The 27478-nt window shown below is 42.6% G+C and overlaps 2 protein-coding genes and 1 long non-coding RNA gene across 5 annotated transcripts in view; all 3 read right to left on the bottom strand.

Annotated features, from left to right (window-relative positions):
• Positions 1 to 2297: 2297 nt before the first annotated feature.
• asmt2 (acetylserotonin O-methyltransferase 2) lies at positions 2298 to 12747 on the bottom strand. Of its 3 annotated transcripts, none has more exons than XM_061063123.1 (9): positions 12466 to 12745; positions 12298 to 12385; positions 9879 to 10092; positions 9511 to 9640; positions 7955 to 8023; positions 7738 to 7856; positions 7232 to 7369; positions 6362 to 6484; positions 2298 to 3660 (listed from the first exon to the last, which is right to left on the bottom strand). In XM_061063123.1, exons 2-9 carry the CDS (start codon positions 12376 to 12378, stop codon positions 3449 to 3451), a joined length of 1086 nt encoding a protein of 361 aa, XP_060919106.1. In that variant the 5' UTR covers positions 12379 to 12385; positions 12466 to 12745; the 3' UTR covers positions 2298 to 3448. The 3 variants fall into 3 exon arrangements, with proteins under 3 accessions (XP_060919106.1, XP_060919107.1, XP_060919108.1); XM_061063124.1 differs by having other exon boundaries at positions 2299 to 3660; positions 9918 to 10092; positions 12466 to 12743; XM_061063125.1 differs by lacking the exon at positions 2298 to 3660 and adding an exon at positions 4773 to 5340 and having other exon boundaries at positions 12466 to 12747.
• A 2347-nt stretch (positions 12748 to 15094) lies between these two features.
• The window catches only part of LOC132992945 (uncharacterized), a 75936-nt gene continuing 63552 nt past the window's right edge, over positions 15095 to 27478 (bottom strand). The window contains exon 3 of the long non-coding RNA XR_009676406.1: positions 15095 to 15264. This is a non-coding gene — a long non-coding RNA (uncharacterized LOC132992945). The remainder of the gene's footprint in view (positions 15265 to 27478) is intronic.
• On the bottom strand, positions 15932 to 26640 carry pgrmc2 (progesterone receptor membrane component 2). The gene is made up of 3 exons (XM_061062540.1): positions 26198 to 26640; positions 20668 to 20823; positions 15932 to 17717 (listed from the first exon to the last, which is right to left on the bottom strand). The coding sequence occupies exons 1-3, from the start codon at positions 26538 to 26540 to the stop codon at positions 17620 to 17622; spliced, it is 597 nt and encodes a 198-aa protein (XP_060918523.1). The 5' UTR covers positions 26541 to 26640; the 3' UTR covers positions 15932 to 17619.

Here is a 27478-nt window from a genome sequence, read left to right as displayed (position 1 = left end):
GCTGTACAAATGCCAGATTATTGCAGAAGTGCTAGTTTCCATCTGTTGTCCCTAGGCAGGTAACAGAGAAAGACAAATTACAAATAAAATACAAATACAAATACAAAGGCACAAGTGACACGAGACAATAATAGAGGTTAAAGGTTAAAGGTTAAAGGTGGTCACAGACTTTCTTTTATCCACTGTTTGAGGTGTGTTTTGAAGGTTGCATATGTTTGTGAGTCTCTTATTGTGAGTGGGAGAATATTCCAATATTTAGTTCCTTTGACTGACATTATTATGAAGTGTGTGCTGTTTGAGTTTGAGTGTTTTTGGTGTTGAAAGTGTGCGAGATCTCTGATTTCAATGGGACTAACCTGGATAAATACAGGTTGAATAAATAAATAAAAATAGTATTGCAGCCCCTTAAAATCTGCACCCAAGCTTCTATAGTTCCTCTTAATTTCAAATATTTATTTATCCTGGAAAATACATTGAAGTTCCCCTTATTTCCAATGCCGTCAAGTGCGCGCGCACGCACGCACACACACACACACACACCTTAATCTATTAAAGGGACAGGACACCAAAAACGCAACTATTACATAAAACAGAAAAACTATTCAGTTAGGAAATAGACCCTAATAAAAGCTCCCTTTACCAATAGATCAAGATTCAAGATTAACTATATTTGTCCCACAAGGTGAGACATTTGTCCTGGGATCTTCAGCCACGCTTCAGCCATAAAAAGACAAGATTCAACATGGTTCACATGTTAGATGTTTGATGTTACATGTTAAACATGAACATTTTAAAATAATGTCTGGAAAAATTAGAAGAAAAATAACATTTAGGTTCTGAAAATACCAGTGCTAAGACAATTATAGCCCAGTGCCTTTCCTGCCTTATCTGCCACCGTTTAAAGGATTTACACACCAACATAAATCATCATAATAAAGTAAATACAGACACAGTATTACCTGTGCTCACCCACCCAGAGCAGCTCTGCAGCTCCCGTCCCTAACGTTAAGGTCTTAAAGGAAAGTGAACTTGCAGTCAAAGAAGGGTTTAAACATTTTTTTAAACAATAAAATACAAAAAAAGATCAAACCAGACGATTTTTTATTTGATTTAATCTGAAGGATTTATTGAATCTGAACGGTACAAACATGTGGAGTGATAAGAAAACGAGCTCACAGTACCGTGTGCCGATTCAAACAGGATTCACACACATTTATAACAAATACATGCAAGTTAAAAAAAAATACTTCCTGTCCCTTTTTTACACAGTCGTTCAGTTTGAATGTTATTTTTTCAGCACGTTGTCTGTAAACGTGATGATCTTGAAATGAAACCAAATACACGTCAATAAGAGATTTAAAACAGTACAGTAACTTTTCCTTCAATGAGAATTCAACACAACTAACAGATAAACAATAAAAGAGTCAGAACAGGAACAACGGAGGTCCTGATCTACATGCAGTCTGAGGGGGAACCTGAACTCATCACAGTGAACGGAAAGGCTCAACACACAACACACACACTCACACACTCACACACAGTCACACAGTCACACACAGTCACACAGTCACACACAGTCACACAGTCACACAGTCACACAGTCACACACAGTCACACAGTCACACACAGTCACACAGTCACACACAGTCACACAGTCACACAGTCACACAGTCACACAGTCACACACAGTCACACACACACACAGTCACACAGTCACACACAGTCACACAGTCACACAGTCACACACTCACACACAGTCACACACAGTCACACTCACAGTCACACACACTCACACACAGTCACACAGTCACACTCACAGTCACACACACTCACACACAGTCACACAGTCACACAGTCACACAGTCACACACTCACACAGTCACACACAGTCACACACAGTCACACAGTCACACACAGTCACACAGTCACACACAGTCACAGTCACACAGTCACACTCACACACAGTCACACACAGTCACACTCACAGTCACACACAGTCACACTCACAGTCACACACACTCACACAGTCACACACAGTCACACACACTCACACAGTCACACAGTCACTCACACACAGTCACACACAGTCACACAGTCACACTCACACAGTCACACAGTCACACACACACAGTCACACACACACAGTCACACACTGTCACACAGTCACACTCACACAGTCACACAGTCACACACACACAGTCACACACTCACAGTCACACACAGTCACACAGTCACACTCACACAGTCACACAGTCACACACACACAGTCACACACACACAGTCACACACTGTCACACAGTCACACACAGTCACACAGTCACACAGTCACACACACTCACACACAGTCACACACAGTCACACACAGCTCGTGTTTCCAGCTCAAACTTCAGAATTTTTCAGAGTTATTTGGGTTTTTTTTATGCTTTAGTTATAGAGATAGGAAGGGAGAGAGAGTCAGAAATCAGGGAGAGAGAGAGAGAGTGAGGAATGACATGCAGGATACAAGCCTCATGTTGGATTCGACCCGGGCCTCCCACCTCTGTACACTGGATGCACAAACTAACCACTAGTCCACCAGCACCCCAACTCAGTGACTAGCAACGCACGATTAGGCTGAAATCTGGCCCTACTTCAAAATGAGTCATAAGACTCAAAAATGTGTTCTAAATTAGTCTGGAGTCGTAGAGTTAACCTGCATCTTACAATGAATATTTGGCATGGGTAAAAGTTGTTGAAGCTGTTTCTGCAGCAAGCTAATCATCGTCTCGTCTGACATCTACCCTGAGGCAGAGGTTACAGGCATGTCAAATAAATATACAGATATTTAAAATCTTAGTTGTAAAGGTCTGGTTTGCTTTTGTAGCTCATGAAGAGGCGTCAGGATTCATTTCAGTCTGTTTCATAACCATAAAAACTTTAAATCAAACGCTGTAGATCACGATATCCAATGAACTCCTGTGAGAATTGGACGTGCTTATGAATTGTTTGTTTCTAGCTTTTGTGCTAAGCTAACTGGCTCCTGGCTGAAGTGTTAATAACTTTTACTTCTTGTTCTCAGCTCTGCATAATTTACTGCACAAACTTCTCTTTGAAATAGTTTGACTTTTTCTGAAGCAGCATTTTCTAAACAAAGATGAAAACATTTGTTTACAGTATTTTTTATAACTGAAAGGGTTAATAAAATAACATTTATTCTAGCAGCAACTTTGTTGGAGAGAGTTTTATATTTTGTGTGATCTTTGATAAATGAAGGTTGGCCTCTAATCAGAAAAACTGAAAATCTCCAGGGAGCTGACGACAACATTAACGGAGACTGGGAACTGATTTTTTTTTGTTTTTCAGAGTGTAAACTAGTCCACCTCTAAACTTTTTCAAGGCCTTTTTCAAAGTTCTTCGCCTTCAAAGATTTAAGGGATTCCCGTCTCGACATCCTGGTCTCGGTCTGCGCTCATCTGGTGGCTAAGATGGCGTCGTAGGACTTTCCGGTGCGGCACACCTGGACGTTGTGGAAGCCCGTTTTGGTGAGCATGTGCGTGTACTCGGACGGCGGTCGCTCCCGGCCCTCCGCCTGCACCAACATGTTGAGGGAGAAGATCTGAGCCATGACGGGCCCTCGTCTGTTCTCGAACAGCATGGCCTCCACCAGCAGGACCCCGCCGCCTGCCAAGAGGACGCACACAGACTAAAACAACGAGTGCTGGAGGTGTTTTAATGGATCAGTATGAACACAGACAACAGAGGATGGTGGTGAATAATTCACTAACACTTAATGTGCCTTTGTTGGGATGCCTGGAATATTTATTTTAACCTGTAAAATATTAAAGACGAAAGCTTCAAAGACACAGCTAAACACTTCAAGTGGCCTCGATCCTGCAGATTATCTCCAGAGCAACGTGACGCACAATTTATACCACACCTGGTTTCTTCTTTCTTTCCTTTTATTTATCTAATTTACTGAACTAGGACTGTGCACGTCAGCAGACTTGGACTAGAGCTCATAGAGTGCTTTTCTAGTCTTCTGACTACTCAAAGTGCTTTTACACCGCAGGTCACACCTACACATTCACACACTGATGGTAGAGGCTGCTGTGTGAAGAGACCATCAGGAGTAACTAATCACAATCATGCACATTCATACATCGCTGACGAAGCAGTTGCACATCTCCCTATGTCAATACTGTCCATTTACAACTCTGTTTGTGCACATTTACATTTAATCTTTCATATTTAAGACTAGTAATGCTTAGTTAAATCCTGGTTGTATATATTCCCCTTTCTTAGTTTTGATATTTTTAGTGCTTATTTACTTTGTATTTAATATTATATTGTGTTTTTTGCTCATATTGTGTGTTTGGATAACCTGCTGCTGTAACGCCACAATTTCCCAGTTTGGGATCAATAAAGTAATTCTATTCTATTCTATTATATTCTATTGTAGCAACTTGGGGTTAAGTGTCTTGCCCGAGGACACATCGGACATGTGGCTACAGGAGCTGGGGATCGAACCCCGACCTTCCTGTTGAGAGACGGCCGACTCTACCAGCTGAGCCACAGCCGCCCCTATCTGTGTAAATATGCCGGAATTAGCAAAAAAGCTGAATTTCATCTGTAGTCCTAAAGCAGGTATTTACAGAAAAACACAAAACACATGTACAATTACAGGACAGCAAACAAAAGAAGTCACAAATACTTCTATACAGCTGTCTTCTTTTGGTTGAAGGATAATGAAGCTGCTTCTTACCCCCCCTCCCTCCCCTCCCCCCTCCCCCCCATACAACAGGTAAAGTCTCCTGCAGATGTGGACAGGTAACTCAGAAGACTTCAGGGTCTGTCTGTCCTGAAATGTTCTAGAAGTGTTGAGGAGGGTACATGTGAAAACAGATTACACCACAATCAAAAATATGCAGAGGAGGTGGTGGGGTTGATTTCATGCCCATGTGTTTGGGTTTCAGATCACAGCTCTGGAATGTTTTTGGAGGAAATGTTTCTCGTACCAGAGGGTTTGACCTGACATCAACTCATATCAAACAGAACAGTCAGTAGCCTCTGCTCTCTAAATCAAACACTGAACACCAACATACTGGCCTTTGATCGAAAACTTACTGTGAGCCAAACAAACTGAACACCTCTGCTGAAGTTTCAGGACAACGTCTGGAGATATTTAGAAGACGTTTATCTATGAAATATAATTCTGTTTCGTCTTTAATGGTCACAGTTTTGGTATTGACACATCATCAGAACAGTTTTTCACAAGCGAAGGGTTCATTTCATCATGCAACACAAAAATGTCAATTAGGTGGAGTGGTTGCATTTGAAGGTCTGAGTCCAATAACCCCAATCCTGCAAGAGCAGACATCTTTTCTTATTCATATTCTTGTTTGTGGTAACAAACTGCAGTTTCTCAGATTTCCATGAAAACATGTTTTTGATGAATTCCCAGCGCCTTTTTTGAGCTCTCTGGGGGAAATTCAATTTCCTCTGATGCTGTATTACACACATGCACAAACATGACACACACACACACATCAATATATGAAGAGATATCAGAGTGAGGGGGCTGCCACATCCTCAGGTGACCTCAGAGGTCAGAGGTTACGAGTCTAAGAGGAACTGAGATTGCTGAGGAAATGAACTCTCCAGCCACCTGTTCACCTCCAGGGCTTTTAAAACCAAAACCTTAAAGGACCAATCAGTAAGATATCTACTGAGTGAAATGATAAAGGTATCTTACTATCTGATCAGACATTAAGGAAACATGCTATGTTGAAGTGCTGGCTTCTCTGTCACCATGCAGCAGCCAGTATGTCCTCCTTCTAACTTTAGATTCTGCTCCTGAATGCTCTGGATTTGTTTGGACCAGAGAAGGTAGGCGGTTTTAAGGCGACCCCCCCCCCCCCCCCACGGCCGTTTTGGACGCCCCTCTGTTTGCCAGATATGAGAGCAGTTATCAGGTCAACAGGTGTTGCAGTGATGGAAGCGGGTCAAGAGAAGTGGTTCAGATAGAAGTGATTGTACCCGACCTAAAAAGCCTCTGCATGTTTCTAACAAGCTCCACGAGCAGAAACGTGCTCAAACTAGGATCAATATTGGAGATGCTTTTTGAAAAATGGAGAGAGGTTAGAACACAGAAAGGTTTACAGACCCATGCAGAGCTGGATAAACACTGAAGCTTCAGAGTCCACCACATGGTGACCTGCAGGAGCATGGACTCTAGAGAGGAGGGGGGGAGACAGCTCTCTAATGTTTGTGTTTAGTGTGTTAAGAAAAGAAAGCCAACAGATTGAATAGATATGTTCTGACACTGTAAAAACAGAGAAACATTTAGACATGTACACATACATGTAGACATTTATAATCTCACCTGGTTTGCAGGTGTCAAAGATCTTCTTGAGCAGCGTCAGACACTTCTCTTCAGGCCAGTCGTGAATGATCCTGGCGAGCACGTACAGGTCAGCAGGAGGGATTTCACCGCTGAAGAAATCTCCTGCATGACGACAGAAGGCGTGTAAACACCTCACGTTCAAACGTACACTCAGGCGCCATTTGTCTTCATACAGAAACCTAACAATGAAACCGCTCTGAAGAAGAAGGAATCGTCTTTTCCTGCTGGTGAAAAAGTTCTGTTTCTGTTTTCAGGGGGAGACGATGACGACTCGACTTTAAGATAACGGAGTGAGACGTTTGTGGAGCTCTTGGAGATGATCAGGAGATGGGAATAAAATATTTATAAAAAGTCAATTTACTGCCAATTTCCAAATAAACCGCAGCGCTGACGTACCGTGGCGCTGGACGAGGTGGAAGTTGGCAGTAAATTGACTTTTTCTAACTGCATGTTATTAAAGTTCTGATTAATAGGCAGTAGCTCAGTCTGTAGGGACTTGGGTTGGGAATCAGAGGGTTGCCGGTTCAAGTCCCGGCACGGACCAAGTCCGGAAATTGGTCTGGTAGCTGGAGAGGTGCCAGTCCACCTCCTGAGCACTGCCGAGGTGCCCTTGAGCAAGGCACCTAACCCCCCCCCACCAGCTCAGGAGCGCCCGCTGTGGGCAGCCCCCTCACTCTGAGACCTCTCCATTAGTGCATGTCCACAGGATCCTGTTTGTGCATGTTTGTGTAGCATGTTAACTAGACAGAGTGTAAAAATGAATTTCCCCTCGTGGGATCAATAAAGTATAAATTATTATTATTAAATAAAAAGGTTGAATCATTTCTCATCACATCACTTTTCACTCACCGGTTTGAAACACAACGGCGTCGTTCTCTTGACAGAAATGTGTCTGAGCCGCTTCCACGACCTGCGGGAGGTCGAACACGGTGACGGAGGAGGACGGATACGCCTTCGCCATCTCGCGGGCCAGAGCCCCAGTGCATCCTGGGAAATAAACAGAAAGAATAATGTTGGGAGGGGACAACAGGAACCATGTGTGACCAAAAGAGGAAAATGTTACACCTGTGATTGACATTTCACCTTTTGTACATTTTGTGTTTTTTTTATTATTATTATTTTTTTTTATATTTTACATTTTTAAATTATATTTTATATATTGTAATATCTTCTTATACTGTATTATTTAAGTTGTTGATAGTTCTGCTTTATTTGCTTGTTAATTGTTTAGCACCAACACACCAAGTCAAATTCCTTGTATGTGTAAATGTATTTGGTAATAAATCCAGATTCTGATTCTGATTCTGATTAATTAAAGTCAGAATGTTTTCACATAAAGACGTGCGGCCTCTCACCTCCGAGGTCTACGATGTTCTCAAAACAGGAGAGGTTGAACGCCGTCGCTATGTCGTGTCCGTCCAGAACCCACGAGGAGTTCATCAGACCCATAAACTTCAGCATCTCCTCGTCTGATCTGCAGGTAAAGTTTTTAGACTCCCGAGCTGAACACGGATCCATAAAAGGATTAAAGATTTTCCACCGTACAGACGGATCATCTCGAGTGACACTAACCTGTAAATCGCCTGGAACACCTCCTCTGGTGGAAGCCCGAAGGTCTTCTCGTTCTGGTTCTTCCCCTCCCTGCGTGGGGGAACATTAAACACTCTTGTTAGTTCACATGAAAGTGTTTCTTCTGAGCTAACTTTAGAGAAGTTTGTTTAAGTTGTGCAAACATTCTTCACAGGAACAGCAGCTCTGGAGGGGTTAGCTGCTTTTTCTACTCTCTCTGCTTCAGTCTGACTTTATTTAAATGTATCTCATTTACAGTTCTAACCATATATCACCTGATGAAAACCACTGCATCCAGATGTTCTAATTCAGGCTTGCACATAAATTATTTTTTGTATTTTGCATTTGTTATGTTCTTGTTGTTGTTTATCTTCTTCTGTGTTTGGTTTAATTAGCTTTTTTCTTGCTTTTGCCTTTGCTGTTTGTCGAAGCACTTTGTAAACCTGTGTTTTTAAAGGTGCTATATAAATAAAGTTAAAACAATAATAATACAAATTTAAAAAAAAGATTTGATCTATCATAGGGAAGGACAATAAATACATTTTATCCATTTTTCATATTTTATTTAGCAGCTCTCTCCAATGTTTTGAATTTGGACAACAGTGCTGCATGTCAGAGTTACACGTTGCTCCTTTAAAGGCAGGGTTGGTAATGTTTGAAAACTAGCATGATTTTGCATGATTTTGCATCCCTTCCTGTATACATTTTACTACTCTTAGTCTTTTTAAATTCCTCCTCCTCTTATGGTTTAACTCTTCAGCTCTCTGTTGCTTTATTCATTTAACCAATCTCCTGTTTATCCCTTCTGTTTATCTTCATTCTGTGTTTACAGCCTGTGATGTGATGTCGTCACACTCTCCCTCAATTTTCATTTTGTTCTCTCCTGGTTGATTTTAAACTAATTCTCCTTCATTGTACTGAACTGCCTCTCCACACCTGCCTGTTGAATATTATTCCTGTTATTTGCAATTTTGCCCTCTCTGTTGATCTCTGTTCTGTTGTCGTGTTTTGCTGTATTTGCTTTCTCTGTCACAGCACTTTGTAAACATTTGTTTTTAAAGGTGCTATATAAATAAAGCTATTATTATTATTATTATTATGATTTTGAAAGTAGCATTCCCTCAGTGCTTCGTCTGCACCCAGCCCCTCCCCCTCTGTGCTCCCTCTAAAGCCACGCCCCCTCACTTACATGCACGAGCGCCGTCTCTCCAGAAGCGAAACCTCAGCTCATCTCTTGCATTGAGAGGTTAGTAAACTCACATGGGCTCGTGAACGCAAGAGGTAGAGAGCGAGCAGGGAGACAGGGAGGCGTCTGATTGGTTCATCAGATTGGTACCTCGTGGCAGACATTGGTTGAAGTTTTTACAGACTTCCAAACTGATACAGATGATGGATTTTCTTCGTTCCTTTTTCAGAGAACTTGAGTTATTAATGTCTGTCAGGACCTAAAGACAATTTACACTTAAATCTTAAAAAGTGGATCTGGAGGAAATGACCAAACCCTGCCTTTAAATGCAGTATGTCCAGTGAGTAAACTTCTCCCACATGAAGCCACTGACCTGACGGCGTCCACCATGTTGTTCCACAGCGGGTAGATGGTCTGTGATTGGTAGATGATCATGTCGTAAAGAGACTTGGCGCTGCCTTTGGCCAGGTACAGATTGGCCACGTCACTGCTGCTGTACAGAGCTGTTTTAACGAGACGATAATCACACTTTACAGCTTCAAAACCAGCGTGTAATCCACTCCTGATGCGGACTTTTACAGTATCAACAACAGTCATGCATGCAGACATACTACAAGTGTTTAAGTGTGTGCTCACCGGAACTGATACGAAGTGATTAGTCAAGCAAAAGAAAACCGAAGCTAATTATATTTCAAGCTTTAATCCGAAACATTTGGCCAGTTTTCAGACTTTATTTCTCACCACTACTGGTCTCCTCCTCCTCCTCCTCCTCCTCCTCACCTGTCCCGTCTGTCTTCTCCACCTCCAGGATCTCGATGCCCACCAGTGCGTCCAGCAGCCTCTCCATCCCGTCCACGCTGCTGCTCAGCTCCCGGGCCACATGGCGGGCGCTCAGCGGCTCCTGGGACTTCAGCAGGAGGTCGAACACTCCCAGCTCACAGGCTGAAAAGATCACCTGGAGGGACCAACACACCGCCACATCAACACCCCCACACTGGTACATAGACTTATTTTAATAGAAGCTAACAGAGAGGGTTAACATGGTGGGTTGGTCGACACTTTCAGAGCAGAATTAAATATCTCAACACTATTCCATAAAGAGAATATTCAAGATATGTTGTTTGTGTTTTAGGCTGATGATTCTGTGTTTCTGGAGGCAGCTAAATGTACAAAACAATGTCACCAAGGGTATAATAAAATGTATCGTAACATAAAGTAATGTCCCCTACTGTATCATGATGTATATGTCTTATAAGGCTGCTATGACCTCAAGTCAACATCAGGATTAATTGAACATTTTACCTCGATAACGATTAATGAACGATTATTTGTTTTTCGCCCTCATAGTTCACTGACGAGGTCTCTACTGTAAATATGCTCAACTATTAAAGCTGGGATCTGTTTTCTAATGAAGGAGTTCATATCTGATGAACTATTTTTTGGTTATTTATTGAATATTTCGAAGCATTGCTTGAAATGAAAACGACACATTTTAGTTTTAAAGTGATTTTTCACACTTAAATATAATATAAATCAAGTATCTCCTCTGAAAATAACTCTGTGAGTCATGACTGTCTACAATGGGTGTAACACCCGAGTCCCACTGTCTGTGATGTTTTCAGAGTTTTCAGAGTCCTATCTTCACTTTGTTTACATCGTCAGGACGGCCGGCTGACTCCTCCCCTCGTGTATAAAAGTTGTTTAATTGAGGGACTAGAGAAAAGAAGAATAACATACTGTACTCACTGCTTAACTGTGTTTCTAGATCACGCTCATTTCAGGTAAATTTACATGCAGTGTGAAGATACGAGCAGAATAAAGATCGCTAGCATTAGCATGCTAACACAACAATGCAGCGCGAGTTGTTTTGGTTTCATGCTGGTGCTCAAGGGCGACATCTGCTGGATCAAAAAATCACATATAAAGACTTTAAAGTAGAAATTAACTTCACTAAACCAGTAGAAAATAAATAACTTGCATTTCTTGCAAACAGTTTTTTCCGCAGTGTTTACATTTGTCTTCTTTTTGTTTTTGCTTCCATGTCGCTGATTGGACGTGACGTCACGTGACTCTGCCCTGAACGTACGTCGGTTAGAGATTCTGACTGTCGGTTTCGATTAATTTTCAATTAATTTCCCAGCCCTACTCCATCCACCAAAATGTTTAATTTGCAAACCTGACAGTTGTTGCTGCTTTCTGTTTGCACGTGTCGTGACCAGTCATGCTGCTACAAAATGCAGCAGCATGACTCGTCTTCAACCTTCCTAACAGAGCACATGTCACTCCGCGGTTCATCTCCTTACACTGGCTCCCAGTTACTGCTCGCATCAAATTTAAAACTCTGCTGCTCGCTTAAAAAACAGCGACAAAAACATCTCCTCCTTACTTTAACTCTCTGATCCAGGTCTACACTCCCTCCCGCCCACTACGCTCTGCCAATGAAAGGTGTCTGATCCAACCTTCACAACAGGGTCCTAAGTCTCTGACTAGACTCTTCTCCTCTGTCGCCCCCCGGTGGTGGAATGAACTTCCAAACTCCATGTGATCTGCAGAGTCCCTCTGCACCTTTAAGAAAAAGCTAAAGACCCAGCTCTTTCATGAATACCTACTAACTTAATGATGATGGTCTCCATATTATTGATGATGATGATGGTAGTGACGATGGTTTTTGTTTGATAACGACGACTTATAAGATGGTTTCTATACTGATTGGAGCTCTCAAGAACTGCCCTCAATGTTGTGCTTTGTGGTCACTTCCTGTCAGCACCTGTGTGTCCAATCAGACTCAAAGCTGATCGTTTGCTCTTACTCACATTGTTCCCTTTTTTCTAGATCCTTGCTTGTGTTGTTCTTACTCTCTGATGTACGTCGCGTTGGATAAAAGAGTCTGATAAGTGAATTGTAGAATTGCAGGTGAAGCCAGCACAATGCAATGCCTTACATGTAATACCAACAACTACAAAAAAAATATCGGAATCAGTATCGAAAAAAAAAAAGTGGATCATGCATCTCTAAAAAAAAAAAGATGTGTAAATAAATCAGCAGCTGTGAACAACATCACATAATGTCTAAATTAAAGACAAACATGTTAAAAATAAGACTGACTGAATCTGAGTATCTGAAATATTTGTAAAATGAAACTGAAGAACGAAGACGTTACCTTGGAGACCCTGAAGCCGTTAAAATACTCCAGAAGTTTGAATGGGTAGTCCAGCTCACTCTGGGACAGATGCTCAGCCATGATGCACCTGAACGCAACACACACAAACCGGAATGTATTTAAAGTATCAAGTAAACAAACATCGATGTGTTTCCTCGCGTCACTCACCCGATGATGTCGCCGGGGAAAGCCTCAAAGATGACCAGACTCAGGGGGAAGGAGGGGGGGGCAGAAGGATGATTTTGAACCAAGATGTCGGTGTTGTGTTCAGGAGCTGCTGTCGGGATGAAAGTGTAAAATGGTCGACGGATAATCAGCGGATGAAACACATCGTTGATCCTGTTCTTACAGAGATCAGGGGGTCTGTACCTCCGATTGTCGATGAGCTACAACAGCGACGAGTTACTACTCAGCGTGTCGGTGCAGTACCGGGATCATCCGGAGCAGCAACGGGGGCGCTGTTGAGCTGGTTTTGTTTATAGTGTGGTGACTCGCCAAAACAATTTACTCAAGTACTGTGACGTCATATTAAATCAATCAGTTTGACTAACCAACCTATTCTTATTATGAATACACGATTTATTGTCCTATCTTATTCTTTCATTTTATTCTTCATAAATGTCTGCTTTCAGCTTTATATTATTTCAGCTGATCTATTTTCTATTTTTTTTTTTTTTTTTAATCTATTTTTTTGTATCTATCTATTTTTTTGTACATTCTTAAATTTTCCTTTTTATTTAAATTGTACTGTGTTCACTTTCTGTTTCTAATCTTTGCTCTTTGCTGCTGTAACACTGTAAATTTCCCCGTTGTGGTATAAATAAAGGATTATCTTATCTTATCTTATATATTAATTTAAAACACTGCTATGGATTACCAAATACATATAACTTACTCCTTACATGCATTGTACTCTCTATTCATTATTTTAATTCATATTTTTTTATTTTAGGGGACAAACCTTTTTGTATTTTCTGTAGCCACATTATTCCTTCATTGTTTCGCCCACACTTTGCCCAATATATGAATATTCCTAAAACATAATTTCCAAATGAGAAAATGATGAGACATACATGTTTGTCTCCGGCTCTTCTAGTTACAGGTTTGTGTTTCATGTTTTACAATATTTCTCCCAACTTGTAATCAAAATAATCTCATTTAGATATTTGATTTGCAGACACTGACAAAAGTTCATGTTGATTGTTAAACAACAGCAGAGACATTTTAACTTATGAGAAGTTCAGAAATCAACATTTAGTGGAAACCCTGATGTCTTAGGATGATCTTGATCAATCTCTCACATCATTGTTGGGAAACGTTTTGCCACTCTTTGCAGAAAGCCTCCGGCAGCTTCTCTTTGTGTGATGTCTTGTGATCATCAAAGCTGCTCCTCTGATGTTGAAGGAGGTGAAACATGTTGAAATTCAACAGAAGCTGGAAGAGAAACATGCCCACAGGCTTATTTTAGACAAATACAGAGAGGTCTCTTCATTTTATATGAAGCTGTATCTTATAAATGGAACTTATTTACTTATTACTTTATTTAAACTTTACACTTTTATGTCCATTTTTTTAATCTTTTATGGTGAACATAGCGTCAACGTGTGATCATCTGTTGAGGACCTTTGTTTACTTTTGCCCACTTTTGATCACACAGTTTCTGTTTCTCACCATGAATTGTTCTTACTTTGTACCGTGAATAGAACATTCTGTCTTCTCTTTAATGATCCCTTTTTGTTTTCTGTAACAACTTTTCCTCCTCTCGTTGCCCAATGGGCTTCAGAGCGTCTCAACATCTGGCTTCAATCATTTTTCTAAAGAGCGTTGCCATGAAGCAGCGTGTGCATGTTGAACATTTTGTCCTCGATGTCTTTTCAGACTCACATCACTTCTCTTAAGATACGAGGTGAAACATTTCTTCTTCTGTTGAGGACACATTTCAAAGTTAACTCTGAAGTCTTGACCGGCTTTGTCCAGCTGAGACCGGCGAGGTTAAGCTCCATCCTCCTTCAAATGAATCTGAGAAACTTTGGACTTTCTGTGTTTTGGTGTCGAGCGGTCGTCTCAGAACGCGGCTGAACGCCTTCTGACCACAGAAGACACAACATGATTACATCACACCTGTACTGCCTTCTCTCCGCTAACTTCCTGCCCACTTCAGGATCCAGTTTTAGATTTTATTACTTGTTTTTAAAACTTTACATGGGTTGGCACCGTCTTATTTGTCAGAGCTGTTGCACCAACATGCTGCAGTCAGAGCTCAGCAGTCAACACATCAGATACACATCTGAGTGTGTTCACTGCGGACCTCGAGATCGACGGGCGGATTGGCTCAGCATGGACAGTAATTGGGGAGATGAGCCTGAAGGCAAAGCTCACGATTTGCCGTTCGATCTTTGTTCCAAACCTTCACCGTTGGTCATGAGCGTTGGGTAGAGACCAAAAGAATAAGATTGCCGATACAAACGGCCAAAATGAGTTTTCCTCCAGAGGTTGGTTAGGCTCAGCCCTAGAGAGAAACTGAGGAGCTCAGACGTTTGGGGGTGAGCTCAGAGTGGAGCCACTACTCCTTCACATCGAAAGGAGCCAGTTGAGGTGCTTCAATCATCGGATTAGGACGCCTCCTGGATGCGTCCCTTTGGATGTTTTCCAGGCATGCCCCCAAATGGGAGGAGTATTTCAAACGCCTCAAAAATCTGGAGGAGCTGGAAAACGTTTCTGGGGAGAGGGAAGTCTGGTTTGACTTACTTCACCCGTTGCCATCGCGACCTGTCCTCGGATAAGTGGAAGAAAACGGATGGATTGATTTTTAATTTCACAAAATAGTGGTTAATTTTGATGTCATCTTTCATGACCATGTTGACATTGTGCAGCTGGGTGTTAAAGAGAGTGCCCGTTTTACATTCGGTCTATTTGGATGTGACTTAATATCGATGAATATCCATATCGCCCAGCCCTAGTTACAACCTCATATGAGGTTATCAATAAATATCCAACTGGTGTCCAATGTGGAGCTTAAATTTCACCGGTAAAAACTGTCACCCACAATTTCAACAGAGTTCTGTCAGTGCCACGGTTTTGCTCCGTCCAATGGCGCTCGCCCTGCCCCACTGGGTCTGTTACTGGGGCTTGGGGTGCAGCCATGATCCGCTTTACACACAGGCTCACAAGATCCCACAGGTATAAAGAGAAAAGTTCATAAAGTGACGTAACATATGATCAGGATTTCTGCATATTGTGTTTTATTTTGAAATTGACCAGACGCTGTGTCTGACTTCCTGTCTGGGTCGGTCTACGCTGTTCAGCTTGACGCGCGCTTGTAGGGGCCTCCGTTGAAAAGTAGACTGGGCCTTTTTGATTCAGAGCGGTGCTGCTGGTCCACTCCGGAGACGGGCCGCGGCGTGCACTGACGACGTGGAAATGGCCGTCAGGCGTTCCGTCTTTGAAGTTGACTTTGATGCACTTCTTTCCCTCCAAATACCAAACCTCCCTCCACATCACCGTGTTTGTATTTCCCCTTCTGGGTGAACTGAAGAAAAGCCACTTACTGTTAAACATTCAATCATGAACCATAAAACATGTTCCAGGTAGCGATCCCGTCTCGTCTCGAAAAGCAAATAAATTTTCAGACATCTTCAATTATTAACCAAATCGATTTATTATGCATGAACAAATCCCTTCCTGCCTCGGTCACGCAGACACGCACACACACACACCCAACATTTAAATACATGACGTGGTGGGAGTTTCGGCATAGCTCACTTTGTTGTTGCACATGCTTTAATAAAATGATAGATATATTTACAGGATAAGCAACGTCTCCGAACGAACGAACAAAAAAAAACAACAACAAAAAAAAAAAAAACATATTCGCAAGAACAGCTCCCGGTCCCGCCCTGCAGCACTTTGCAACTCTCCTCTTTCGGTTCGCTTTCATTTTTGGAAAATTCACCCACGTTTAAAAAAAGAAGAACTGAAAGAAAAAGAAAAACAGAAAAGAAAAACAAACCATGGGGGTTTTGGCCAATACGACATAGCATTATACATATATGGAGTTCATCAACTACATAAATATGGCAGTAACACTGAGTAATTCATACGGACTATTTACAGAGTTTGTGAAGTGGGGGAATATTACAGTCTGTGCAGGGACGACTGACAGGACGTATGCCTTCTTTAAAGTCTGGGGGACCGAGTCTAGGAGAACAACAGACGCCTCCTTCCTTCCTTCCTTCCACTCGCCTCCTCGGTTAGAACGGTCAGGACTGACGCGACAAACGAAATAAGGCACAATTAATACTTGGACCATTTTCAGGGGGATCTACAGACTTGCAGCTGGCTTGTGAGGCATGTAAACAATTGAAGTCGATTGATTAGGACTGCCTTATCACCTTCCCTTTTGTATTCCCGATCGGTGATTCAGTCCGTCTGATGCGAGTCGAAACAGGATTCATATGGCAAGGACCTTCAAACCCCCCGCTCCCCCCAAACCACAAAGAAGAAGAAAAAGTATTTCCCTCCCGCTTGCCCCTCCCTCTATATGCTACTGACAAATACAATCACATGGTGACAAACAAAGAAAACTAGTAGTGCATACACTACAAACACAACAGGAAAATGCGACGCCCCGCCGATTTCCACAGCACGGGCGAGGCCGCGGCGCTGCCCTCTCAACAAGGGGGGGGGGAAATGATTTGAACAGAGAAAACGAACGATTGATTGATGAACTGTCCGGAAGCTGAAGCAGTCTCAGTCGCGATGTGACCTAAACCAACAATAAAAAGAGAGAAATCTGTTTCCCCGTCCCGATCCACTGATCATCTTTGACCAATGTTTTTTTTTTTTCTCTGACTACCTCGGACCGACCTCCACACAGCGCTCAGCGTTGACCACCATCACCACCACATTCCCCCCCCCCTCCCCCAGCCCGCCCCCACACGGAGAAATGACTAAAATATTTTGTGGTTTTGTTTCAATTACACCTAATGGCACATCACCTCTCCTCACACCCCGCAGACAAGGTTTCTGACGTTTTAAAAAGCCCTCATCGGTCGCCTTCTGTTTGGTGGTGATCTTCGCAGGATGGAGAGGGAGGGAGGTCGGTGAGACTTTGAGTCCCGCCCCTTCCAGGACAGCCACGGCAGCGGACAGATTCAGGAGGGGGAAGAGTTTGGGGAGAGGGGGCGGGGTTTAGGAGTGGCCGGTAGATTGATGATGGGGCGGTAGGAGGAGGAGGAGGAAGTCTGGGGGGGCTGGGGGGGGGGGGGGCGGTCTGTCGCAGCTGTTTGGGGCTCCTGGCTTTGGTAGGAGTGATGGAACCGCTCAGTCGTGTTTCAGGTGGTCCTTAATGTCCTCTTCGTCTGTGTACTCCGAAGGCTCGTCTCCAGGCTTCAGCAACCTCCCGACGTAATCGTATTTTTCTGAAAAATAACCAAAAAAAAATCTCATGTTAAAAGAGACAAACTTCTTTTGTTTGTCGGAAAATCTGCTTTTTCTTATTCTGCAGCGGACTCTTGGAACAACATGCATTTAAATATTTCCTAAATCATCACGACAGCACAAGGAGACATTTCAGAGACAAAACAAAGACGAGCAGAAAATATTCTCCATCAAGAGGAAGTTAACTACAGCGTTATTTTGCCTCAATCGACACAAAGTTTTCTATTTCTGTCGACTGATTTTGCAATTCGTGTTTTCAGTACAACTCGTGATAGAAAAGTGAAAGTAGGAATCTTTTAAAGAAACGATCTGAAACAAAACAAACACCTCGTCTTCTTCTTTCAATCCTCTTTCAGTCTTTAAAGGAACAATGTGCAACATGTCACATAAATATACAGAAAGTCTGTCCTGTGTAAATGTGTCTCTGAGTCATGACTGTCTACAATGAGGGAGAAGCTCGAGTCCCGCTGGCTGTGTTGTTGTCAGAGCCGTGTTTACATGGACCGGACGGCCGGCTCCTCCCCTTGTGTATAAAAGCTGTTTTAGTCAAGAACTAGAGAGAAGAAGAACACATCCTACTCAGTGCTTATCCTGATTTTATGTAAGTGTCTTTAGATCACGCTCATTCTGTGACATGAAGCTACGAGCTAAATAAAAAGCGCTAACATTAGCATGCTAACACAATAATGCAGGACACAGGACAACTGCAGCTCGAGCAAAGGACCATTTTTTTTAAGCTGCCTTAATTATGGTGCGTTCCATTTGTGCAAATGTGAGCAGAGGGGGGTGGGAGGTGTGTCTCTGGAGGAGAGCGGAGGCTTCAGTATGGAGGAGGCGTGGCCAAACAGAAGTTTGTTTTGGTTTCATGCTGGTACTCAAGGGCGACATCTAGTGGATGAAAAAAACTCCTCTTTTAATCTTATGATCGTTATTCAGGCGTCATTTTACTGCTTTCATTCTTCTAATCACTCCTTCAATTGTTTTGCTTTTACTCGACATTGACATATTTGTCTTTTTTTTTTTCTGCACGTGCGTTTATCCTTTCTGATCTTTTAAATGTTGTAATCGATCTTTTGTTTGAATCTTGTAGACGACTGTGTTTGACCCGCCCGGTGCTGATTCTGTTGTATTCCTGAGTTCCTGCCTTTGCTTTCTCTGTTACAGCACTTTGTAAACACCTGGTTTTAAAGGAGCTATAATAATAAAAGTTATTCTAATGATCTCAAACCTCTCTTCTCTGTCCTGAGATTTCATCAGAAGGATTCTCGGATCAGCCCGAGTGTCAGACCTGCTGTGAGTCATTTACTCACAACTTCTGCTTTGAATTAATCAGTCACCGTCTGGAGGTGCCAGCTCCTCTAAAGCCGCCCAGTCCAGCTTTAACCGTGTTATTTGCATCAAGCGGACCTGCTGCGAGCTTCCACAGGCTTGTTATTTAAGTAAGCGGGGGCCTGGCATTACTAAGAGGGGATTCAGTCCAAAATTAGACACCGAGCGCTCAGAAAGGAGGCGAGGCCTTGATCTAAAACACGAGCTTTGATTTGAGAGAAAACGTATAAAACAGCTGACTGAAACAGGAGCTTCAGCTCTGACAGATTTACACTACAGATGATTAAATTATAGAAAAAGGAGGCCTTCATTTTCTTCCAGTTTTAGAGTTTCCTCTTGTAACGGCTCCTCAGCAGATGTGGCTGCAGAGGATATTTTTAGTTTTGTGTGGTTTGCAATTTCACTCCAAACTTAAGTTCAGCTGCACATAACGGAAATAACCTTTTTATTTTTGTTCTGAAACAATCGCACAATAAGTGAATAAGTTGATCGATGGACCAACGTGCTAAATGGAAGAAGATTTTTAAGCAGAAAATGATGAATATCCATCGGTTTCAGATTCCTAATATTCATGTGTTTTGGTTTACAAGACTTTTAGTGCGAGCCTCTTCAGCTTCTCCACAAACACACCTGTGTTTTAAAAACTGAATGAAACAGTTTCACCCTCAGAAGCTCCTCAGCGAGGGGGCTGTGAGCTGAGCTGCCGGTAACTTTAGCCCAGCTTGTTTTTAGAGAAGTTAAAGAATAGTGACAGTCTCGTGTTGAGTCTTAAATATGCATCTTTTTTTGGAGGTTTTCATATTAGTCAACTGAGCGTTAAAAACTGAAGCGTCCTAAACCTAAACCGAAGCTGAACACAGACAAACCAGCACGCAGCAGCTCAGCTTGCAGCCCCTCCTGACTTCACGTTTGCTGCTGAAGAGCAACTGAGTAAAACACGTTTCTGACATGAACCGGGGTTACTCTGTTGTTGTTTTACAGTCATTGAGCAACAATCTTCTCACACACATGCACAAACAGGACCTGAGGACATGCATTAAAGGAGAGATGTCAGAGTGGGGCTGCTACACAGGAAGCTAACTAGAGCGGCTGGTTCGGTGCCTTGCTCAAGGGCACCTCTGCAGTACTCTGGACGTGACCTGGCACAAGACCAACTTCCATATTTTGGTCGCACTGGGACTTGAAGCGACATCCCTCCGTTCCCAATCCAAGTCCCCACAGACTGAGCTGCAGTCGCCCCGACTGACATGAATCACTTTTAAGAAGAGGGCTGGAAATGTTAAATATCCAGACATTAGCCAGACCTGTAGGCTGGATCTGACCGTATCTTATCTCAGATCAAGACGCATCTTTCAGGTGAAACATGAGACACACATGTGAGCTGATAGAGGAGTTTGTGGGATGACTCTCTAGAGTAGACACCAGCGTACCAGATATTTTGAATGCATCATAAACTGAAGGTATTTGTGTGAATCTTTGTGATCTCCAGTTTGATCTGACTCGATCTGCAGCGGTGCAGAGGTAATGTGGAGAGGAGATCGAGACGCTGGAGGTATCCATGAAACCCGAGCCGAATCGATATCTCAGGAGCATCAAACTCACCCATGAACTGCATCTCCCACTCCCTCACGCTCTCCATCTGCACAGCGTTGAGGTCTGACAGGTCGTCGTACTCGTCCCTCAGGGCGTCTTTCTCCAGGCAGAAAGTGGCCAAGCCCCTCGAAGCATCCCGACCCGCGAAAATGCCGTAAGGACCATCTGAGAAGAAACAAAACACACACACACAGAGTCTGGATCAATACGGAGTCAAAGTGGGTTTTTGGGGGTTAAACTAGTCGGGATGCTGAAGGACACATACGTCAGTGTTCTGCCTCGTCTGGTTTGACTTTCTGTACTTTAAAAGGTTTCTCACTGTTGCAAACTGATTTAAACCAGAAATTAGCTGCACAAGTTGAGCTGTGTCAGATAACGCTGACCTGTGTCATGTGACCGCTGCTTCACTTTCAAATCTTCACAGAACTGCGGATACATAAACCACGAGAGCAGCGCAGATACACAGCGAGCTGACAAGAGGTCGAGGAGTCGGGATTCTTTCTTTTGAGGGCGACTAAACTCAAAACGGTTTCATTATGTCGTTTGTTTTATTACAGCTGAGGAGACGTGATGCTGCGAGGTGAAGAGGGAGATAGATTTGGATTCCTGTGATCCTGTTGGTGAAAAATGAATTTAGAGTTAAAAATAAAAAAGTATAAATAATTGTTTTAATAACTCAGTGGTAGGATGCAGCCCTGGTTAAATAATTAAGCTTCTGACCTAAAGGTTTTTCAGTTGTGTAAAACAGTTATTAATCCGTTTACCTGCTTGATTAATAAAATCCACATTTCTGCTGATTGTTTCTAAAAATTATCTAACCAACAGCAAACTTTGATGCAGAAATAAACACTGAAGGGGGCGGGGCAGATGGCCTAGCGTCGGTTAGGTAGCGCCCCAGGTACGGAGGCTGTAGTCCGCCAAGCGGGTGGCCTGGGTTCAAGTCTAACCTGCGTCCCCTTTCCTGCATGTCATTCTCCGTTTAAGTTTAAACCTCTTCATGTTTTGAAGTAGGGACGCATCGGTATCGACCCTGTTGACAGACATCGACATATAAAGTGGAACCGATGTCAGCATCCAATGTTTTGTTGTGCATCAATTTAATGCTGCCATCTTGTGCCCCTAACTACTGATTCAGAGTCACCTCCAACAAACTCTGGAGAACAGGAGAACAGATGCATTGTGGGAGTCTGACACCCAAAGGACTCATGAAAGAAACATCGGTATCAGTCCTGATTTCCCCCCGTCGCTGCACCTCTCTTTACAACGTTTTGTTGGATTATTCTGAATGACACTGTGGTGAAGAGGAAGTGTGTTCTAATCAGGAACTTTAACTCTCCTGATTTTTATCAAACTCATTTAAATATCACAACACATGCTCTGGTGATCCTTGGCCTCGCGCTTCATTCCAGTGAACAACCCTCGAGGCTTTCCTAGTTTTCATCTTTGCCCTCTTCTTGCAGAAGGAGCATCATCTGATCAGCATGTGAAAGCTGTGCAGACTCCCAGGTTTTCAGGCTTTTAACTGTGCAACAGAAACAAAAACAAACACACACTCGGTCCACAGTGTTCAAACGGCCGACCGTGAAGCAGAGAAGCCTTATCACCTCATAGATTAGATGTGCTCCCACCTTGCATAACTACAGGATCAAGCATTTCACAGATAAAGCTGCTAACAGGCACAGCATGCCAACCTCAGTGAGAGTACAGTGACGGCTCCCTCCTGTTATTTTTATATGAAACTCTTTTATTACTGAGACCTTGTAACAAGGTGTCGGATCCACCGTCAGCCACAGCTGCCAGATCGCCTCACTTCAGTCACTCTGCTGCTTTTTTAAAGGTTTTTTTTTGGGGCTTTTATTGTAGAGACAGGACAGAGAGAGTCAGAGCTCAGAGAGAGAGAGGAGCCACAGGTCGGATTCAAACCCAGACCGCCAGCTTAGAGGACTGCAGCCTCTGTACATGTGGCGTGCACCCTAACCACGAGGTTACCATCGCCCCTTCTGTTTTGTCTTTTAAAAGAGAAGTTAAACAAAATGTTTATGTAATAATAATGTAATGTAATAACTCACTGCAGGTTTTAGCAGCATGTCATTTTTAAAATAGAGAGATGATTGACTGTAAATGTTATTCTCTTCCTGTTTTCAGACTTTATATGAATACCTTGAATTTGTGCATATTTTGCGACATCCCTTGCAGATGTTTTCACTTCAGTGTCAGATGTGTTCCTTGTAAAGATGAACCCGTTTGCAATTTCTCTGGACGATTCAGTTTCACAATTTTTACCTGGTTTGACCTGCTGATACGGATTTCTGTCTGCAAAAGCAAAACAATTATTGTGAAACGTCTTTAATTTAAAGTCTTTCTATGTGATTCTTCACACTTAAATATAATATAAATCAAGTATATCCTCTGAAAATAACTCTGTGAGTCATGACTGTCTACAATGGGTGTAACACCCGAGTCCCACTGTCTGTGATGTTTTCAGAGTTTTCAGAGTCCTATCTTCAGTTTGTTTACATCGCCTGGACGGCCGGCTGACTCCTCCCCTCACGTATAAAAGTTGTTTAAGTGAGGGACTAGAGAAAAGAAGAATAACATACTGTACTCACTGCTTAACTGTGTTTCTAGATCACGCTCATTTCAGGTAAATTTACATGCAGTGTGAAGATACGAGCATTATAAAGATCGCTAGCATTAGCATGCTAACACAACAATGCAGCGCAAGTTGTTTTGGTTTCATGCTGGTGCTCAAGGGCGACATCTGCTGGATCAAAAAAATCACATATAAAGCCTTTAAATTAGTTTTATGTTTATAATAAAACCCTGTTACAGTAAGTAACGGTGTGTTTGTCCGCAGGTTACACGACCATCTCTCATTCTCGCTCACTGTCATCTCCTCTCGACGAGTAGAGAGTCGAACTCTTTGTCACCTGCAGAGCGGGCAGACAGGTGAGGTGTGTGTCTCCTCCTACTTTCTGCTCTGCTGATTGACACCTCACATGTTAGCATGTTGTGTGTGCGGCCGTCTGTTAGCGTGGTGTCGCTGTGCGGGATGAAACCGCTCGTGTGTGTTTGAGTCTGCGGTTGGAACAAAATCGTCTAAACTCATGAGGACCGGTCAGGGCAGAGGGCAGGCTGGAAACCGGTTGATTCCGTTCACATGCCGATCTATCGCTGCACCTTTAGTTCATTGTGGAAGCCCTGAGGGGTTTCTTTTCTCCCCGCTGTGCGTGTCGTCTTTCTTCTGCACAAATAAAAAGTCATATTCATTGTAATTCCATGAACCGTGGCTCACAAAAAGAAGACATGACTGGGCTGGATTTGTACCTGACTAATGCCTGAAAAACTTCTTCATGTTTAAGACAGTCAAAGCCTGTGACATGTGCATGAAAGTCAGGCTGCGTCTCGTCTCTGAGCAACAATAAAAAAAGTTAAAGCGCGTTTAAATTCACGAGAAAAGACGTAAATGTTAAATGCCCAGAAGCAGACTCAGAAAATGTTTTAGTTTAAGTTTCTAACAACAGACTTAAAGTATCCCCAAGCAGACAATAATGACATTTCTGTCATTCTAGTGTTGACACATTGGTAAACATATTGTCTCCGCACTGACATGAACACCGACCGCACTATTTAAGATACGGCTCCGCTGCTAACCCCGCGGCGGCTCTGAAACGTGTGTCATCATTTAGCGAGCTGGATAGATTCAGATCTTGGCTCCTGTCCTGGCGCTGTGAAACAGGAACAGCAGACGTGACATATGAGACTGTTGGGAATGTGTTGGAATAATTAGAGCTGATTATAGAGTTGATGGGCGAGTAGGCTGGGATGGAGAGAAGCCTCGCTTTACAGAAATACATGAAAGAAAAGACGTTCTTGACTGGAACATGTTTACATCGACACTTTGACGAAGGGGAAGAAGACGTAATCAATCATTTTTTCTGAAGGGCTCAAGTGGAAGATATGTGCGACATTTTCTTTGTTACGTTTACTTTAAGAGCTTTTCTACTCAGTTTGACCCGACTAAGTAAATCCCCTTTGCTATGCATTAAAGAGCTTAACAACCCACAACTCTAATAATAGTTCAGGATCAATTTCAAGTTTTTTATTAATTACACACAAAGCCGAGCGTGGCCTTGTTCCTACTTACGTCACTGAAATACTGTTCCCTTATTCAACCAGCAGCCTTCTCTGATTCTTCTGATTGAAACAGTTCTTCATGGGGCTGGGCGATATGGACCAAAACTCATATCTTGATGTTGATGAGCTGAATGGCGATACTCGATATATATGGATATGTATTTTATTAACAGTGAAAACACATGGAAAAATAAACTACCTGTTTGTGAATTTAAAAAGTAATATTATAAAATAAAAATGTTCCTTAAATACAATAAAAGAGAGAGAGGAGGAGCAGGGTTAAGAGGGACAGACAGTCAGTCATCATCAGTGAGATGAGAAAAAGGCGACCTGGCACCTCGAGAACGTTATTTTAATGCAACTTAAACTACATCGATATTAACAATATTGTCTTACCCTATATCTTGTTTGAAAATATATCGCTATATCTTAAAAACTCGATGTATTTCCCCAGCTCTCGTTCTTGGTTCATATTTTATAATCCAGAGGTGATCCGTGTGTTTGCCGTTTGGAGCTGCAAAATCTGAAGTTTCTTTTAAACGGCTGCTTAAAAAAACGAACTTTTTGTGAGTCCTGCCCGTCTGTGCATTTTAACTTGTGTTTGTGTTTGAGTGCACGCTGGTTTACGTGACTTATGTTGGTGTATGCATGCATGTGTGCTTCTCCAGGAGTCCTGAATCTGTGACGATGTGAAGAAATGTGTAACTGTGTGACTGTATAAATAATGATCTGATGATGATTAAACTGTAAGGCTGCAGGAAGGGGAGGACCTTTTAAAGTAATCTAAGCACTACTTTCTATTCTTGCAAGAAGGGCTGCTATTAGAGATTATTATGGGGTGATTAAGACTCTAGTTTGGCTCAAATTGAATATTTTCTCTTCATGTTTGTGCATCAATGTTGTTCTCTTTGTGTAAGGCTTCTACTAACACCTGCTTCACACTTATTATTAAAAGAGTAATGTCTCTAAATGTTAAGACATAAAGGGGGGTAAACCTCTCAGTGTGCATGCATGTAAACAAGCTGCGGGTCCAGACATCCAGACAGCACAGAGTCTGCACGTCCAACAGCTAGCAGGCTAGCATTAGCAGGCTAGCTTGTTAAATCTTGCACTCCTGTGGGGAACTTTGGCAAGAAAGTTTGAGAGGTTTAATATGATAAATACAAAGTTTATGAGAGGCTCGTACAAGATCACAGCAGTCACGACTCCTGAGAGCTAAAACAAAAGCTGCTAACAGCTAGCATCCCATTCAAAAACACAGACAAAGCCAGAGAGCTAGCTTTAGCTTTAGCGCCCAAATGTTGGGTTCGGGACCTCTCAGCGGGGACGTGTCAGCTCTCTCTCTCTCCCCCCCCCCCCCCCCTGCTGTGACTCTGAGAGATAACCCTCCACACACACTCACCTTTCCCGTAAAACTTTTTCCCGCTGGTCACGTCGAAGACCTTCATGTTGACAGCCATGAGGATGCGCGGGTTCTGGAGCCCGTCGTACTCCCGCAGCTGCTGCAGACTGAAGTCCCGTCTCCTCATCTTGGGAAGCGCCGAGGCCTCGTCGCCCTGGGCCGCGTCAGAGACGAGCCGCCTGCCCCACCGCCGGTACACCGCCAGACACACCGCCACCAGCACCGCCAAAATACTTATATTCAGCAACATCCCGCCGAGGCCGAGCCCGTCCGTCTCATCCGCTGCCCCCTGCCCGCCGCTTGTGTCAACTGGTCCGCTCGAACTGTCTCCATCGTCCGCCATACTGCACGGTTAGCGCCTTACCCGCCCCTGGCCAGATGCTGCGTTCACGTCCTGTCGGAGATGACGGAACCACTGGTTGAGCGAGTGATGTTAGGCTACATTGCGTCTTCTGGGGCAAAGTGACACCGTCAATGGTTTGGCAGATAAATAGAGCTGCAAGTCACGATAACTTTCACTATCGATTGTTTTATTGATAAATCAGTTAAACATGGTGTCTTAAAAATGAATCAAACAAACATTGAAAAACCGGAGACGCCAGTTTGACATGTTAAATGTCATATTGCACATTTCAAGTTTACTTTTTCTTTACATTTTATTTTATTTACCATTTTGTTTTGTACCCTTTGCATTATTTAGAATTTATTACTGTAAATATTATTTATCTTATTTTACCTTATTTTATTTGATCTTATTTTACCTTATTTTATTTTATCTTATTTTATCTTATTTTATTTTATCTTATTTTACCTTATTTTACCTTATTTTATTTTATCTTATTTTATCTTATTTTATTTTACCTTATTTTGGTTGCATTGCACCGTGGGACGGAGACAAACGCAATTTCGATTCCACTGTATGTCTGGCATATTTTGAAATTGACAATAAAGTTGACTTTGACTTTGACTTTGACTTGACTTTTTTAAATGACCTTTTGGAAGTCCTAAATCCAAAAAGTATCCACTAATTATCTTTCTTACTACTTTCTAGGCCTGCACCATGTGAGAAAAATATGCATTCAAATAAATTACTCCCTGTAAAAGTTGTACAAACTAATTAGTATCCCGCTCAGTTTTTACTGATGTTATAGGACAAACAAGTGACTAGAGATTCACAAAAATGTTGCCCAAGGTCGCCCACATAAGGGGGGAAAAGGGGGACTGCTCTTTGGGTGCATGAGGGGCCCATGAAGGTCAGAGGAAACCAAATCCATCTCACCA

The sequence above is a fragment of the Labrus mixtus genome, chromosome 18 (assembly GCF_963584025.1).
Source record: "Labrus mixtus chromosome 18, fLabMix1.1, whole genome shotgun sequence".
Taxonomy (NCBI): Eukaryota; Metazoa; Chordata; class Actinopteri; order Labriformes; family Labridae; genus Labrus; species Labrus mixtus.
Note: the sequence above shows the minus strand (reverse complement) of the source record. Positions and strands in the feature narration are given on the sequence as shown.